Source organism: Urocampus carinirostris, chromosome 10, assembly GCF_059441175.1.
Source record: "Urocampus carinirostris isolate Australia breed hairy pipefish chromosome 10, RoL_Ucar_1.0, whole genome shotgun sequence".
Classification (NCBI taxonomy): Eukaryota; Metazoa; Chordata; class Actinopteri; order Syngnathiformes; family Syngnathidae; genus Urocampus; species Urocampus carinirostris.
This window is the reverse complement of record NC_142358.1, coordinates 14969014-14985828: the sequence shown is the minus strand read 5'-3', so window position 1 is coordinate 14985828 and position 16815 is coordinate 14969014. Positions and strand designations below refer to the sequence as shown.

The 16815-nt window shown below is 37.7% G+C and overlaps 1 protein-coding gene across 4 annotated transcripts in view; it reads left to right on the top strand.

The window, feature by feature from the left end:
* grik4 (glutamate receptor, ionotropic, kainate 4) overlaps positions 1–16815 on the top strand; it is a 546157-nt gene that overhangs the window by 427742 nt on the left and 101600 nt on the right. For all 4 annotated transcript variants that reach the window (XM_088346500.1, XM_088346499.1, XM_088346496.1 and 1 more), the window contains exon 11: positions 1174–1278. In XM_088346500.1, the coding sequence (XP_088202626.1) occupies positions 1174–1278 (105 nt within the window). The remainder of the gene's footprint in view (positions 1–1173; positions 1279–16815) is intronic.

The window sequence follows — 16815 nt, the reverse complement described above, 5'->3', positions numbered from 1 at the left end:
AGATTAAAGTGTAGCATTTTTGATGGATAACTCTCAATGCTGTTCAATTCGGATGTATGAATTGAGGACTTGATATGTGGGTGACAAAGTTAAAATATTGTCAGTTCGTGATTAAAAAGGATAAGTAATAAAGTAAACTAACTTCCTATTTTGCTTTTGTTAAGTAGCATATAAACAATGTTGGCAAAACATGAACTAATTTATCACGAAAGTCAAAAAAGAAAATAATAAATTGCACTGTATTTGAAGCTGAATTGTATAAAATGTAGGAAAAAAAGGTCGTCGCTTGTAGTCTGCAATTTACTGTAATTTTTTCTTGTTGCATTGACTGGAGGATTACCTATCGATGCTTTTATTTTAAAGGAGCAGTGCATATAATTAATTCAGAAGTTGACGATAAAACATTTTTTTCCCGTAGCGTCAAAATGACAACAAGACAGTTAATTGTGGTGTTAGTAACTTCAAAATAGTCTACTAACTGATTCCATCCTCTGGCTATAATCATCATTGCAGCCTCTGTCAAGCTGCGTCTGTGGCGCGTGTACGTATGCTTCTATCTTAGAAGTGTTTAAATTAACTTATTTTCTCATCTTCTGGGAGGTTGGTATTTAGACTGTATTTGAAACAGTCCTTTTCTTTCTTTTACCATTTTCAAGCAAGAATAAAAGAAAACTGTGAGCAGGTGCATGAAATGAGTCACCCCCCATCCCTCCGCCTCTTTCCTCCAGCATAACGCGCTACGTGGCCAGAACACTGATGATATAAGCAGATAGGTGCGGTGGAAAACATTTATAAAGGCTATTTGAACTCAGTTGGGCATTTTTAACACATACTTAATAGAGAAAATAATTATATTTCCAAATTTTAAAGGACACCTCAAACTACGTACCCCACCATTTATATAATGCTTATTTACCCTTTCAATCAAAAAATGAATGAATGTATGTTAATTTATGTGTAAATCTGACTGTGCTTAACCAGATGCATTCCCAACCACATGTCACTTATAATAAGGGTGATATTACAGGGATGTTTTCATCAGTATTTTTGTCTATGACATCCGAAGGAGAGGGTAAAATAGTGTAATTGGTCGTCATCGTCACTGATGAATGGAAAGTGGGATGGAATTAAAGGTAAATTGATTAATTTGCTTTGATGTTTTATGATTATTAGGTCGAACTGGAGGGTTTAACGGGCCACATCGAATTCAACAGCAAAGGCCAACGCTCCAACTACGCCCTAAGGATCATGCAAAGCAGCAAGGATGGCCTAAGGCAGGTAAGGTGACACCCAAGTCTTAGCAAACTGAGTTTAATTCCATTACATTGAAACGCTGCCCTAAGTAAAGTACTTTTCAATATGGAATCTTGCAAGTGAGATTGCCTAAACCCTTTTATTAATTCTAGAGATATTTTAAAATTGATCCTTGAATTGGAATCGGTATTTGTTATCGAGTCTATGGTATTTTACATTGTGTGTTAGTATTTAATTGTCACCTTTCACAAAGCAGAGTTATTATGCAGTTATCATGCATGCATGTATACATGTTTTTTTGTTTTCCATAGTTTTTCAAAGTACATAAACCAAAGCAGGTTTTCTGAAAATGTTCTCTATCTGCTCTATCCAGTGATATACTGTAAGGTCCGTGTCTGTTGAGGCACTGTCAGAATAACAAATCAATGAACAGACAAGAAAGCGATATATAAGCTGTAGCGTAGAAGAAAAATGTTGTAGTCTTGCCTTAACTTATAAATTAAGTATATGCGCTTCTCCTTTTGAACAGAAGCCCCGATAGGTAATCCTCTTTTAAGAAGGAAAGACCAACCAAAGTGAAAAAATTACTTTATTCCTTTAACTTGTAGATGGCTTGCTAATTAAACTCAGTAAATCAATCATTTGGGTCTGAGTTGTGCACCGAATCAGAATCCTTGGTCTCACCATCTCCCTCTGCCTTAAGGAAAGATATTTACATGCCTCACTTTGCATCTGTAGACGCTCAACACCAAAGAATTCTACATACTTATTGCAATAATAATATTTATAATATAATGTGAAAATTCAGCCATTTTGAATATAAAAATCCCAAAATTGTGAAGTTAAATGAGATTTTTTTTTACACTAAAGATATATACCATTGAATATAAGTTTTATTTTAGATTTTCATGATGACAGATGAGCCACACCGTCACCTCCCTCCCCTGATTGCAGTTCACCTGCTCTATCTGTTATCTGCTCTTTGCGAAGGGTAAAAATGGAAATGGTGAAACATCTTTTGAAGTAAACTGTTGTATTATTTTGGCTGAAAATTCTGCTCGTTATAGGTAGTATTTCTCTCATTTTATCTTTTTTGTTTACTTCCTTAACTATATTTTACCTAATACTTTCAGAGTCTTACTTCTTAAAGCAATACAACATCGTAACACGGAATGAACTGTGTACTATGTTCATTGATGAGATTGGCCAACGACTGGCTTCGTGTAGGTCCCTCTTTGGAGGAATGTGTGGCACAACAATGTGTGTGTAAAACTCACTTACTGTTATTTTTCAGTGGCGATAACCAATTGAGCCATAAAAATATATGATCAGTGCGTATGGTTGCTCGAAATTGGCTTCCTGAAAAGAAATATTCAATTACAGTCTACTGTAGAATCCCCTTTTTATTTCATAAGGCTTTTCCTTCATAAAGTCTAAGGAAATTTAACATGGTAACACAGAGGGCCCTTGAACATCATGTCATTAACTATGTCCAACTCATATACTTATATTTATGGATTGGCCATTGACTGGTTTAGGTCACTCTTTAGAGTAGGGTTGCTCACTACGTACATCATAGTCTACCGGTGTATCACTGATGTAGTACTGGTTGATCGTGGTATTTTGTGCAATGTATTTTTCAGGACACGCTACAATCTACTAGTCAAATGCAGCATTTCAGCAAAGACATCAATGTTGTTAAGAAGCAGTAGCAAATTGGAAAACTCAAACTGCTGTCGATGTAATGTGTCATTTATAGCAATTATTTGTTTTTAATGCTTTGCTTAGTATCTAATAAGTACTTCATGATTAAGAGTCAGAATGAGATGTAATATTCGCGTTTACATTTATATATGGTAAAATGTAAGATGTTCGAATTTATAAATATGCTTTACAAACAAATAAATTGTTAATTAAAATAAAATACATTTTGTTAAATAACTGTTAGATATATATTGAAATTTCTATTGTTGTAGAAATTGGAGGTCCGATAATCGAGAGAAAAGTCTTCTCATATGTGGATAAGAGAAATAGACAGGAGCCAGTCTCGTTACAGAGGGAGATGTCACTTTATTGATGCGTCAATAAAGATCTCACAGAGCTAGGAACATGACAATGTATTTAAAGCTGGTAGTGACGATTAGGCTTCGATTGAGTACACCCCAAAAGGCGGTCCTGTATCACGTATCAAGTACAGAGCGTCCCGTCCCTTGCACGCTATCTTCAAGGAAACTTAATGTCTGCCAAGAGTATCTTCAAGGATGTCTACCCGACCGTTTCCCACTACTGTAAGCAAGTCTTTCTAAATTTCTACATGTATGCAAATCCATTCTACATTTGCAAGTGTATTTGCCACAACATATCCCCCCTTTTTTTTTTTTTTTTCTTCTTCTGTTACCTTATCCCCCCTTTTGGGAGTTTATACTCCCACTTTGAATGGAAACTAAAATCAAAGATGAATACAGGGTAGTGGTAAAGTATTACAAATCATACACATCAATACACGGACAGAGTTTACGCGAATCGAAAATAAAATAAAATTCTGGCGGTCAGCCTGCTGTGATCATTCTAACTTTCATTGTTCATGTTTCATTTACAAAAACCCCCAACACTCCAAACATCTGACCCATGCACTAACCCCCCCTTCATTTATCTTTATCCGTACATACTGGATTATACACGTGGACCGTCGACGGTTGATCGGTACGTGATAAAGGTAAATGAATAATTGAACTGATAAGTGATAACGAATTTTGGTAACAGTCGTCGATACATTTCAAGATGAGTGCATGACTGGATAGTGATACAGTGTACACATTGGCTTTTGGCCTGACCCCCGCGAACATTTTGAAGACCATGCACTGTCGTATTCGTCAACGGGTGTCGTGAAGTCAGATGTTGGAGTGAGTGTTCATCCCAGCAGGCATCACGCTCAGTTTCCATGCAGCCAAAAACCCGGAAGCGACGATGCATCCTGACCATCCTAGACAGCAGCTTGCTCCCCGGCAGTGTGACATACCAACAAAAGAATCACAATCAGAAACCAATATATTTGTTGCTGTTATTCCTAGTGCTATATAGTGTGTTGCGTGTTTAACAATAGTGCTAATTGATATCGTATTCAGTCCAGATCATCATATGTGTCTCTTTCCGCAGATGCTCCATTTTTTATTATAATGTAGACTGACTATCAACGTTGCCAGATAAAATTCAAGGCGTTAAATTTAGTTGAGTCATCTGTTCTTCCTCACTAAGGAATAGGCTTGGATATTTAATCACTAACTGTGCTCATTGAGCTTCTGCCACCCTAGTATTAGCCACTACTGTCATTTGTTCTCCAAAAGTCTTAAGAATTCCTCTTTCAAGAATAGGTATGGCACAGAAACACAACAAACACATAATTATTACGACAGTTAGTACAAGAATCCCCCTTCGCTAACAGACTACCCCAGTACCCAAATGTAGACGAGAACCAATCAAAAGAGATACTGTTCTTTTCAGTATTTACTGTCACTTCATTGCTCAACTCACGAATCTTCGACAGTGCTTTCGTGAAGCTTCCTGCTGCGGCTGTGTTTAAAGGTATATAAGTACAGCATTCCTCCTTTATCATATGACACACGCCTCCTTTACTGGCTAAGAGAAAATCGCTTTGCTCTCCTACTGCACTAAAGGCCTCGTTAATGTAAAAACGTTGCTGGTTGTAATAAATTTAATTAATCCATTCTGCGTTCTTATTCGGAGTTATCCAGATAAACATTGATTCTAATCCAGACTTAATTTCATTCCTAACTTTAAATTCCTCTGGAATTCCTCTCGGTTGTCCGATGGTATCTAGCTATACACGTCCATCCGGAATATATGCTCTTTAACTCCGGCCAATTGTCAACAAAAATATTTCATTTAATTACTTTTTCCCCTTTACATTCCTTCCTTTTGTCACTTGCATGTCCCACTCTTCTCTTTTCCTCAATGCCTACTATCTCTCCCCTTTTTACCTTCTTTTACATTTATCTTTCTGTATTTGTAACTTCCTTACTTGCTCTGCCAACAATCCATTTTCTACATAACTTTCCCTTCTCCTACGCCCTCTAACACATTCTTTTTAGCCCACTAGTTTAATGGGAAATTGACATATAACCATCTCACTTATTTATTTATTTTCCAAACCAATTCAATCTACTATCTTAGCTTCACCTACTTAATGTGAAAATGACGTGCATTGATCCACAATGATTCATCTTACTCATTTTTATTCGACTCAATGAATTTTCCCTCCATATTCAATGAAAAGAAAGAATTTACTCACGCTTTTCCACTATTCTCGTACAACAATGCTTTTCATTCCCAAATTACTCCATTCCAATACACTCAATTGGATTTTTCCTCGTCTTCACATTCCTTAATTTTCCAATTTTGAACTGAAAACCGGAATAGGTTAACTTTTTTCTTTTTGTTATTATTCTATCCTTTCTTGGTGTTATTCTGGCATTAACATAATCTAAAGCACCTAAAATAACCAAACATAATTTTTCTAGACTTTTCACCCCTAAATTCATCGTTTTCCAACTGAAAAAACATTTATTTTTCTGGGAACTCCATAGGCTCTCGGACGTTATGTTGCACACCCTTAGCGTCAAAACGATTTCTAAAAAAAACGAACGTTTTCGATTCCTAACGAGACGTGCTATCGGTTCTATCTAAAACAATACATTTTAAACCGTCTTCCTCTTTAAAAACGTTTTTCTCGTCTCTTTGAGCACTGTATTGTTCCCTTTTTCCTTTTCCTTCGATATTTTTCTGTTAATCCTTTCAGTTACGTGGGCCGATTAAACGCTGGACAACCATATAGACAAGAAAGATAAGAATACAGGAAAGAATACAAACACTTACAACATTGAACAAACACAAAACATAAAACAAGACAGATTGCCCACAAAAATTTAAGTTAATTAGTCAAATTAAGTCAGTGCACATTGAGGCCATGTGCCTACACAACTACCGAGTTAGGGTTATGGTTCTCCTCTTCTACACAATTTCCCGAATTTTACGTACTGGCCGTGCACTCATTTTTGGCTGTCGGCGTTGTAACCTCACTCTTCAGTGCTGTCGCCGTGGGTGTAGGTTTTTCTGGACTTTGGCGTGTCGGTACCCTTTTCGCCTGTATCGTCACATTAAGGTTTAGCATATTATCCGTCACTTTAGTCTGTACTGTCGTTAACACATTTGGTTTCTGGTAGTCCATCGGCACTCCGACTGGTTGCACGTCTTTATATTTATTTTAAGTGAAAATCAAAATCCCCACTATAAGATGCCCTATCCATTTTGAGCATTCTATCCCAAAATTCTAACTAGAAGATAAACAATTTTTTTTCAAATTGTCAGTTCTAAATTTCAAATTTTGCTTTTTCACTAAATACAGTCACTGGATCAGTTTAACCATTATCCTTGTCAGAATCATTTACCCTGATTTGAGTGTTTGAGTGTTCTCTTTTGTAGATTGATCACATTTCTTTTGATTTTCAACGTGTTATCTTTTCATGATTTTGCCAAAAATGAAAAATACCATCCCAAAATGTTCTCAATGTGGGCGATTTGCTAATGGTGAATGGTTATCTTAATTGATTTTTGTTAATCAATTTGACAAACACTGTAAATTTTGTAATATCACAACATTTCTTCTGTGTAATATTTTTCTATCCGTCCAAATTTCGTAATTTGAATCTCAAAAAACAGTTATATGGAGAGCTTATTCAGAAGACAATTTTTCATCAATTTCGGAAAAAACTAGGTTTTAACTTATTTTTACGGAATGTCTCAACTTCCCCCCTGAGTTAAAACCTAAGTTCACAATCTATGTCTCTCTTTCGTCTGACTCATCCCACAATACTCGGAATTTCAGTAATTCAAACTTGTCTTCTATCGCAATTGCACTATTCATACACGTCCTTCTACTCAATCAAGGAAGCAAGGTTTAGGGCGCTCTAAGGAGAGGGATGACTGAGTATGGGCGCCAAGAGTGGACTGAGAGTGTGATCGTGGCCACTGTGTTGTGCGTTGCAGAGACGATTCAGTTCTATTAAGACGACAGCAGTGTGCGTGCGTGTGTGTCGTCGTATCGATATTAATAACTAAATGGAGTGGAATGGAACTATGATGACTATAACATGAGACCAAACGAGACGTCACGCTCTATAGAGAATTATCGACCTATTTCATCATCGCCTACAATCAGCTCAAAATTTTTTCCCAACATTCTGCTTCTTAGAAAGAACCTAAAAAGAAATCCGTCATTAAAAGCGCAATTAACCACCAGTCCATCGTCCCAAAAACAATGGTTCTAAGTCAAGGGTGGGCAAACTTTTGGCGTCACGAGCCTGGGGACACATCCAGTTTTTCTCATTTACAGTTATGATGTTATATTTCATTATATTTATTTCATGTTTATCTATTTTGTGTATATGTATGAACCCCTACTGAACACCAGCATACCTTCAGGGCAATTGCAGTTGATTCAACAAGGTTCGTTTGCTTTCGGAACGGACTAATCCCGTTTCAATCCAATTGATTCAAATTGATAATGTGTTTCGATTTACAATAGTTTCATCATTCCATATTTACTGCTAGAACCAATTAAACTTATAAGTAGAGGTACAACTGTGTCATTGTAGCTGTGCACGTATGTAGTATTTCTGTCATGTCCAGCATGGTCGCCGTGGCGACCGTCTAATTTGCGTGTGTCCTTCTTAAGGGCTTGCCCGTTCTGAGTAAAAGCCTGTTTTATGAGTATTCCTAGTCTGAGTTCCTGTTTGCCTGTAAGCCAGTTGCTGTTTTGTTTATTCCCTGAGCGTTGGACAATTTTGCTGAATAGAAGTAACCGGTCGTTAAGCGATTGAGTTCTGGTCCGCTCTGCACTTAACTCAACCATTTCTGCAGTAGTATCTTATAATATTTACAAAATAAGATTAAATAAGATTCTGTAATATTTTCGAAGTCTGTTGTAGTATTTTTGAAGGATTTTTTTTTAGTAGCGCTAGTATTAATGCCGTTGTAGTTTTGTAGCAGTATTCTTGCAGAATTTCTGTAGTTGGTCTTTTTAGAATTATAGCCGAACCATATACTATGTCCCGTTTTCCAAGCTCTATATTCCGTTTTCTAGTAATTTCATAGAATTTCTGTAGTAGGATTTACATTATCGTAATACTTTACCATCCCATTTCTTGTTCTCCTTTGGTTTACTGCACATGAATGGCTGGATTAAACCCTAGAGGTTTAATTCTGACCCAATTGTGGAAAAATGTATTTGATAGTGTTACTTCCGGCGCCGTCACGAATGGCAGCCACTCCAGCAGCTCCCGTGTTATTTTCGCAACTTTTGTGATTTATTTATTCGTTTATTTATTTTTGCTTACTTTATCAGTGCCTTGCAACACTTGGATTACTTTCTATCCTATGGATATGGGTTTCAACTCGCAAAAATACGTACATTAAACAACACCACCTACATTGGACATTACCGAATCTTACTGCAATATGTATTCTGTGTAGCACTATTTAGTTACTCTATATAACATGCTAAAGTGGGCATTTGCACGTCACACTGGGTATTTGTATATTGTATTCTTTTGGCTTTATTATTGTATTGTTCTCAGCTCAGGGATGCTGCTGGAAATGTGAATTTCCCTCAGGGGATGAGTAAAGTATCTATCTATCTATCTATCTGATCAATTCGTTCACCCCTGTGCTCAGCATCTTTTTCTATAATAAAATTTTATTTATTGCGTGGTACGTATCTTCTTATTCTAAAGCAAAACAACATGTTATGTCTATGTTTATTTGCCTTCAATTAGATATTGATCCTTTTAATAATTTCCTTTTATTTTCATAGCTTATCTATAAAAATACTGTTATATGTTTTGCACAATGCTGACAACTTTTTTTTCACTACAATGACTATTTTTCACCAAATGCATATTTACACAAACCTCAACTGTATGTAACATTTTAAATGCACATTCTTGTGTAAATATTGTATTAATTATAACTATAACCTTATCTTTTCCGATCCTTTACCTAACTCTGAAGATGGAGTGTCATGCCAAATTTAATTGTCAGTTACAATATGTGAACCCGTTTTGTAACTATGTCCGTAAAGGTATATTCCATTCCATCATAAATGGTCTGGATTTATATAGTACTTTTCAAGACCCTGGGGAACTCCAAAAACACTACCTAATGTGTTGTTTTTCATACTTCTGTCTCAAGTTTTTCGTACCTAATTTTCAGCAAACTATCCTTATTTAAATAACTTATGTTGTATGTTTGTCTTAGTGTTTCTTTTTTCTTTTCTTTCAGAATTAAAGCAAAACAATATACTAGGTTAACTTTTTTGTGTAATTCAGGGGCACTTAGAGTCTCGTTAAGTTTTATCGTGATTACGTACTGAGATGTTTTAGTGCACAGGTGTCAAACAGGCGGCCCGCGACAACACTCAGTGAAGCGCAAGAGAAAAACAAGCTGCAGGTTGAAATATGTCAACTTGATGTTGGCAAAGCCAGGTGGCTCTCACAAACGCTGTACTTGTATATTCTTTCTCTCTCTTCCTCCCTTTTTCTCTCAACCATTATCTCTCTTTCACTCCCCTCGTCTCTCTTTTTCTCTCAGTCTTTTTACTTTATTTTGCTCTCTCTTCATTTTCTCTTTTTTTTTTTCTTTCTCTCTATTTTGCTTTCCCCTTCTCTCTTTCTCTATCATTTTCTTTCCCCTTCTCTCTTTTTCTCGCCCTCTCTTTTGCACTTTCTCATTTTCTTTCTCTCTAATGTACTAGTCCGGCCCCCGAGAGAATGTTTGTTCTTTAGTGTGGCCCCCGAGTTAAAATGAGTTTGACACCCCTGTTTTAGTGAATTAGCCAGGTTATTCAATTTCTAAATTTTTCTCTAAATTTAAGTACTAGTAGACATTAATTATCTTAGTTTAATTAATTTCCATTCATTTCCCATGCAGTTATATTTTTAAATCACCATGATATGTCTCGAAATCCATTAATCCGGTATTTTTAATTCATTTAATCCTTTCCAGGATTGATCAATCTTTTTCTCATTGTCTTCTAAAAAAAAATGCTCTTTTCCATAGACAATGTTTCATTTTAGCTTAACCAAACCATAAGTCAGCATCTGTTTCACATTTATTAATCATTTGTCGAACGTAACACTCATTCTAAAAAATTCAGTGTGGAATCAATTGTCCTAAAAAACTGCCAACTCGAACTCAATGTCAAAAATTTCTAATTGTCTTTTCATCCCTCTGTAATCATAATCTCTTATTGTTGATTCGATATAAAGCAATACATACTTGTCACTTATGAATTATCTTTTTGACTCGTATTTATTTTGTATTACTATCTTAATCTTTTATTCCGCGCAACAATCTTCGTTTTTACGCAATTGTCTTAGTTCCCTTTGTTTTTCTTTTTCTTTCCTTTTTAAAAGAAATATTTCATTCAGTGACTGAAATAGCTTCAGCTACGTTATTAATGATTTCTAGTCTCGAATTTTCCTCCCTGTGATAATATGTCGTCATTTTCAAACTTCTTTCAATTTCTGATGATTCGAAATCATTCATACCACTAGTAATCTATTATTGAATATGAGAAAAACTAAGGAAACAATCTTTTTATGTATTACGCCTCTTTTGAATTTGTCCCTTTATAACCAACGAAAAGATGGACACTGAAATTATGGACGGTTTCCAGTCGTCTTCTTTGTTTTACTCGCCCTTGCTTTATTAGGAGCATAACTACACGTCTTAAAAATTCTTACCCTTTTGCCATTCGTATATTCAACGAGAGATGACTAGTTTTGTTATTTAAACATTCTTTCTTTTTAAACCATTCTGTATAATTATCTCGTATACACTCAGTGTTCTCATTTCACCATGTACCTGTGTCCCAGATGCATCATTCATGCTGGGGACGCAAACTTTTCCTTTAAATTGTCATTATCATTTAATTCCTCTTTAACAAAGATTCAACGCATTACATCATCGTTACTTTGGTCTTACTGTATGAGATTTTATTTTTCTGCACACCGACCTTAGCTAATGAGATCTCGTCGCTTCGAGATTACGTCATTGCTGTTGGTAATTGGTTAAGTCAGTCTTTTTCATTGGACAAAACTGCTTTTTTCTCAATTCATTGAAGAGAGCCAGCTCATAAATGCCCTTCTTGCACTTAACTTGGTATTTAGTTCTGTAGTTATTTATTTTTTATTTGATGTAGTGTACTATGTCTTTGTCTTAAAGTACTATATTGAATCGTTAGTTTTGTGATACTGTTTAGTATACCTCTAGGGCACAGGTGTCAAAGAGGCTGCAGGTTGAATTATGAAACCCAGGTGCCTTGAACAAAGACACTGTTCTGTATTTCTTTCGCTTTCTCTCTCTCTTTTCCACCCCTTTTCTCCCACTCTGTCTCTGTCTCTTTCACTCTCTGTGTCCCTCTTTCTTTGTTATTTTGTCTCTTTCTCTCTCTCTCTCTCTTTTAAACTTCTTTCTCTAGAATCTACCAGTCAGGCCCCCGACAGAATGTTTGTTCTATCGTGTGGCCCCCGAGTTCAAATGACTTTGACACCCTTGCTCTAGGGGCATTTCTCTATTACCGTATTACTGTCGTAGTATTTTTACAGTACTTTCATTCAGCGATTTTAATTTTCACTGTGTGACGTTTTGAGTGTCGAGCGACTTAAAATTCGACTCCCTCCCGCCGTCACTTATGAGTGCTGAGGCTCATTTTGTCTGTCATTTCGTCTCAAATTATTGATTCAAAACCTGATGCAAGCCAAGTTATTTTGTGAAAATGTCAAAAATTCCTACAACTGAAGATACTTACGTATTAACTTTTAGCACAGGCGCTGGGCAATGGAGTAAAAGTGCGCATGTCCTGTTTATAGTTCCTAACACTTACCCAATCAAAACGTTTGAGTTTCTTTGCTACAGCTTCTGGATAAAACGTTCGTTCTCGGTTAAGGTTTTTTCCTGCGAGTTTTTATTAGAAATGTCTTGATAGTGAACCTAAATCGTTTAATTAGCTTTCTTATAAAGTATTTTTAGCAACTTACATCCAAAACAGGGACCGCTGGTGTGACTACGTGACTGTAAACTAGAGTAATAATTAGAAGAAAATAGTGCTTCTTTGGGCACTGTGACTCTCCTTATTTATCCTGTTCAGCACTTTTACTTCGGTTGCACTCCACAGTGCAAAGACATCTTGGGGTCAATGTATACACACTGTCCCTTTAAAAGATTTCGAGTGCATGTTTCTTATGGCACCATATTTTAAACATTACATTTTACACATTTCCGTCATATCTCACATTTTTTCTCTTTTCCTGTAATATTTTTGATTTTGGTACTTTCGAGCTTCCATACCTCAGGGCCAGTGAGCCCTTCATGAGGTAAAATGTACTTGTACTTTCCAAATCCTCAACCGTTTTGGCATGTTATACAGTAGTGTCACACTTAACCGGGCCGCTGTCTCTAGGATGCGTCATGGTCTGCAACTGCAGCGTCGCTTCTTTGGATCTCCGGTTGCACTTTCGGACCCGCAATTTCCATTCGCCGCTGCGATTTCTCGAGCTCTGCTCCTAGTAACAATCATATCAGACAATTTATTATCACACACAGCTTTGTCATCCACATCTTGTTTTCCTAATTTAACGTTACTGCCCTGTTGATCTTGCTTGGTCTCGTTGACGGTGGCAGCGTGAGCCGTGGTACAGTGGTTCAGATGGTACCCTTTTGAGCTGCCCTCGACCTGGACTGCGGCCGGCGTTGCCCTCACGATGGTGTACGGTCCCTCACGCCTCGGATGGTTCCACTTTCGTTGAAACCTTGATGTAGACGAGATCCCCTGGGACGTCTTTTCAAATGGTTGTTCGACCCTGGACTCTTGTCTCTTAACCAGCCAGTAGATGACAGCCGTCAATTGTCTCATACAGTCTCTCAGTTCAGTTTGTAGTGTTTTGTAGTTGCTCAAGTGGCGGCCCCTTATAGGGACCTCCCAGATGCGGTGCTGGTCTGCCTGTTAGCATTTCATGCGGTGTTAAATGCGTGATCCAATGAGTTTGCATGCGATAACTCATCAGCGCTAACTGTAGCGCATCCCCTCAGTCGAGCCTAGTACTCACAAAGATCTTGTTTATCTTTGATTTTAATATTCCATTTACTCTTTTACACCATCCCTTGACTTTGTTGATAAACCTCACCGAACCGTTGTTTAATGTGTAGTTTTTGTAAGATGCCCTTCACGACCTTTTGAACAAATGTTATCCGAGCTTATTTCTGACGGTATGCCAAATCGCGGAATAACTTCTCTAATCAAAAACCTAATTACTGTTCCCGCACCTAGATCTTTTGATGGCACTGCTCCTATTATTCCTATTACTCCTATTATTATTATTCTCTCCGTCTACCGTGGCCTGTAAATACGGAGACCAGTAACCTTGTTTTTTCAGCTATTTCACACCCCCCCTTGCATAATATTTTTAAATTGTGCACTTGTATCTGATATAAAGTCAAAGGTATTCCCCTGTTACCTATTCTCCTTAATAATCCTCCTGATGCTCCTGCATCTGGAGACACATCACCGTTTTCCTGGAAAGCAGATTCAAAATACAATTTTAGCAGTATTTCTGTGTTAAAAATAAAATAATTTACAATCCAAACGTATCAATATTCCTCAGATTTGTAAACACTACGTCAATCAACAAGATTCTAGCGTGATTCAATGCAGACTCGTGTTGTTCGTTATCACCGCCTCGTCGACGGCCTTGGCCGTCTGGCTCAGTCCATTGTGACGTTCCACTCGTAATCCGCCGCTGGAATGTGACCATGAGCTTTATCAGTGCCACACTGACCTTGGTGCCCAGTTGTCTACCTCTTTCTCCTCGAAACTGGCTGCAATCAGTTCAGATTGCCCCCTGCTCACTGTTTGAGGACAGCCTGGATGTGCTCCAGTGTCCCCACGACCCTGCTGTAGACAAGCGGCGCAGACAACGGATGAGTGAACGTCTTTGTTTGTTTTTTGCCATCTTCAGCCCTTTTCAACAGTCCGTCTGACTTCTGAATCCTGTTAAATCGGTTATGTTTACAAACCCGGATGTTTAGTCTAGGTTAAATGACCATGAAGACATCACCTTAGCAATTAAATTCTTAAATTTTTCATGGTCTCCCTCAAGATCGAGTAATCTGCTCCTCATTGTCTTTTGAAAATGCTTGCCAAATTGTTTCCTCAATTTACCCAAACTATACTTATCACGTTCATCGGAACAAGATCTCACAAATCAAAAGGCCACACGCAAACGGAGCACTTGACGAATTAAGTAATCCCTCCACTTTTTTATTTTCCATACAGTAAAGGAGCGAAAGACGGGGGAAAGACGGGGGTGGGGGGAGGTGAGCTTTGGGTGCGAGAACAACCCACAAAAAGCAAGACACTTTAACGCACATACAAGACCGTAAAATGTAGAATAAGCAGTCACTCCATCATTCATCCATGCTTCCTTAACTCCTCTCCCAACGCCAAACAACACAAAAAAAAACAAAAAACAGTTAAGTATAAATCACCCGCGCACACTCACTCAGGCGGGCGGGGGAGAAACCGAACCGAACAGAACACACATCCACAGACAGAGAGACACACGCACAATTAACGCCAGCTGGCACACACACCAACATTCCCGAATGAGACATCTCCCAGACTGAAAACATGTCAGCAATTCTCACACATTCTGTGTATCGCTTGTTTCTATGCGAATATATCTTAATAATACAACATCTGATTACTGCTCATTTTTCTAACGTCGGTATAACCTTTCAGATTGTAGAAAATGGCGAGGTTCCATGCACCACACTTTTTCTTAAGTGCAAGGTTACATATCCCTCCCAATCATCAATCGACTAGGGAAACACATAAAACATGCCCCGTATTAACCATACATAGATCGTCCACTCTCGAACTGTCACTTCAGCAAATGACGACGTCTTATCACAGCTTTACACAGATCTCAAGACAATCATAAATATACAAATACCGACGCCGCTGCAACCTCTTATCCAGGTTAAATTAGCCTTTTCCCTTTTTCAAGCAGCCTATGTCCCACAACAAACAGGACTCTGTGAGCTCAGAATCCCGTCGGACATAAAAATCACAACTCAGTCTATATATCTCATCCGTCCGAACTTGGGCCTGACTATAGACGGAAAATCCCACGTGCACGCATTTTCATAATTTAGCTCCGACGTCACAGGCTCCCGTCCTCCCACGAATCTCGACAAGCAAATTGAAACAAGGAGAGAAAAAACTATCAGGAGGTAGAGCGCTCGTCTTGGGATCAAGGGATCCCAGTTCGAATCCCGCCTCGTCCGTGTTACATGTCGAAGTGTCCTTGGGTAAGACACTGAACCCCTAATACCCCCAATAAGCAGGTTAGCGCCTTACATGGCTGCAAGGCCGCTATTGGGAAATGTGGAGCACATTGTAAAGCGCTTTGGGAAGTCATTGACTTGAAAAGCGCTATATAAATGCAGATCATTTCATTTCATTTCATTTCATTTTACCTCAACCGCTCATTCGAGACCGTTCCACTGAGAAGTCTTTTCCCTTTTCTGTTTATTTAATTAGTGCCAATCCACGTTGCGGCGCCAAATGTTGTAGAAATTGGAGGTCCGATAATCGAGAGAAAAGTCTTCTCATATGTGGATAAGAGAAATAGACAGGAGCCAGTCTCGTTACGGAGGGAGATGTCACTTTATTGATGCGTCAATAAAGATCTCACAGAGCTAGGAACATGACAATGTATTTAAAGCTGGTAGTGACGATTAGGCTTCGATTGAGTACACCCCAAAAGGCGGTCCTGTATCACGTATCAAGTACAGAGCGTCCCGTCCCTTGCACGCTATCTTCAAGGAAACTTAATGTCTGCCAAGAGTATCTTCAAGGATGTCTACCCGACCGTTTCCCACTACTGTAAGCAAGTCTTTCTAAATTTCTACATGTATGCAAATCCATTCTACATTTGCAAGTGTATTTGCCACAACACTATTATTAACCACAAATGAAAGTACTGCACGACAGCAATACAGTGATACTTATTTCTTGCAAGAGCATCATCTGACAAAAACATTGGCAATAAAAAAAAAAAAAATATTGAGTCATGGTGTTTACTATTGTATCAAAAAAGATATATATTGATTAACTGAATATAGTATACCATTAAATCACATGTTGATATATTATATATGCTTGACTTAGTTCTACCCTGATCACAATACTGTCAGAGACCATACTTTGAGCTTTTTTTTTTTTTTTTATTCCACAAATAAGAATGCTTTTTTTTAATACTTCACTGCTCTTGAATTTCCATTTTCTTTGTAATGGGTAGATTCTTTTGACTAGTTCATTTTGTACGAAACCTACATGCTGAAAATTCTGAGCACCCCTGATTTAGAGGAATGTAAGGTATAACAATGCGCAAAACTCATGTACTTGTATTTTTCAGCCCAAAT